Source organism: Charadrius vociferus, unplaced genomic scaffold, assembly GCF_000708025.1.
Source record: "Charadrius vociferus isolate BGI_N301 unplaced genomic scaffold, ASM70802v2 scaffold477, whole genome shotgun sequence".
Lineage (NCBI taxonomy): Eukaryota > Metazoa > Chordata > Aves > Charadriiformes > Charadriidae > Charadrius > Charadrius vociferus.
In genome coordinates, this window is record NW_009649449.1 from 3156936 (window position 1) to 3158658 (window position 1723).

The 1723-nt window shown below is 51.9% G+C and overlaps 1 protein-coding gene across 1 annotated transcript; it reads left to right on the forward strand.

Annotated features, from left to right (window-relative positions):
• Nucleotides 1-2: 2 nt before the first annotated feature.
• CPTP (ceramide-1-phosphate transfer protein) lies at nt 3-658 on the forward strand (the record flags this gene model as incomplete). Its single annotated transcript, XM_009889668.1, is given in 3 exon segments — nt 3-61; nt 140-357; nt 360-658. Coding segments are annotated over 3 exon segments (576 nt in total), but the record flags the coding sequence as incomplete, so codon positions are not given.
• Between the last annotated feature and the right edge of the window lie 1065 nt (nt 659-1723).

Below are 1723 nucleotides of genomic sequence, written 5' to 3' on the forward strand. Positions count from 1 at the left end.
TGGCCGGGCGGCGGAGGGTGCTGCTGGGCCCCTACCTCAGCGGCTGGCGGGGGCTCATCCGGTGAGTGCCCGCGGCGACCGCCCCCGCTCCCCGCGGCCCGCGCCCGCCCGCTAACGCCAGCCTGTCTTACCCCCTCAGGTTCCTGCACAGCCTGGGCGCCATCTTCTCGTTCATCTCCAAGGACGCGGTGGCCAAAGTACAGATCATGGAGAACTACTGCCGCGGCCAGCAGCGGGAGAAGTACGTGTCGCTGCAGTCCATGGTGCAGTACGAGCTGGCCAGCGGGGTGGTGGATCTCCAGAAGCGATCAGGGCACCCCGACTCCGGCTGCCGCACCGTCCTGCGTCTGCACACGGCCCTTGGCTGCAGCTCTTCCTGGAGGGGCTGAGGACCGGCCGGGAGGACTCCCGCACCTCTGTCATCTGCACGGACTCCTACAACGCTTCCCTGGCTACCTACCACCCCTGGGTGGTTCGCAAGGCCGCCACCGTGGCCTTCTGCGCGCTGCCATCCCGGAACACCTTCCTGGAAATCATGAACGTGGGCACTCCCGAGGAGGCTGTGGCAATGCTGGGTGAGGCCTTACCCTATATCTCCGATGTCTACAGCATCACCCAGGAGCTCTTTGCCCAGCATAAGCTGCTTGACCTTCCTTGAGGGGAGGGATGTTAAAGAGCCACACCACATTCTGAAAGAAGTCAGGTGAACGAGGTGAAAACGGCGTGTTTTCACAGACACACGGGGTCTGGTTCTCTGTCCATGGTCACTCTCTCTTTTTCTAGTACGGAGCTGGCAAGTTGCAAAGCTATTCAGGATGCCTTACTTTATAAGAGGAAAAAATGCACCTTTTTTTTTTTATAGGTATATATATTTATCTGGGCATGTAGAGACGCAGCTCTACAGTAAGAAAAAAAAACCACTATTAGTGTGCTTAAGGGATTTCCTTTCCTGGAATCACCTTCAACTCTCCAGCCAGACTGGGACTGGGGGGGGTGGGGGGGTGTTTTGTTTTTTAAGCCAGACTGCAACTTCAGCTTCTGTGTGTTTATGTCAATAGTGAGGACCTCGTGTGACAGCACAACTTACAGATGTGGTATCTGAGCACATCAACACTACATGTGAGCTCACTTTGCCCTTCAGTTTACAAGCTGTTTACTTGAATAGATCCTGGCGGGGTGGGGATTTCCCCTCTGTTATGGTTTAACCTTGAAAACAAAATCATGACTAATGTGTCTCTGAAAGCAAGCTCTTTTCCTTGTGCTCACAGACTCATTGGATTACTGCTGCTAACTGTGTCCCTGAGAATTACAGAAGGAAATGGTGCTCTATGTCATTACTGTACAAGACTGTTCTTTCTTTGCGCATGGATCCATTAAGCAGGACCTTCCTTCTGAGTAGCTTCCGCTGCCCGTTAATCTCTGCTTCATGCATCTGGGGCTGTGGAAGAGATTTCAGTACGTACTGCACAATACTGGGTATCAGCTGGAGACTGTACCTTAGACCAGTTTTCCAGCCATGCTTCTGAATTGTGTTCTCACAATTATTTTTTTTTTAATGAATGTGTCAAATGCCTACAAAAATGACTTCTTTGTCTGGGGAGAAATCTGAGCTTGTACTGTAAGTCTCTACTTTGTGAGGCGTATGGCTTCTATTGCAAATCACTGTATAGACTAGCTGGTGTGTGCATGTATATATACGCACACCCCCCAAAGTATGTAAAAT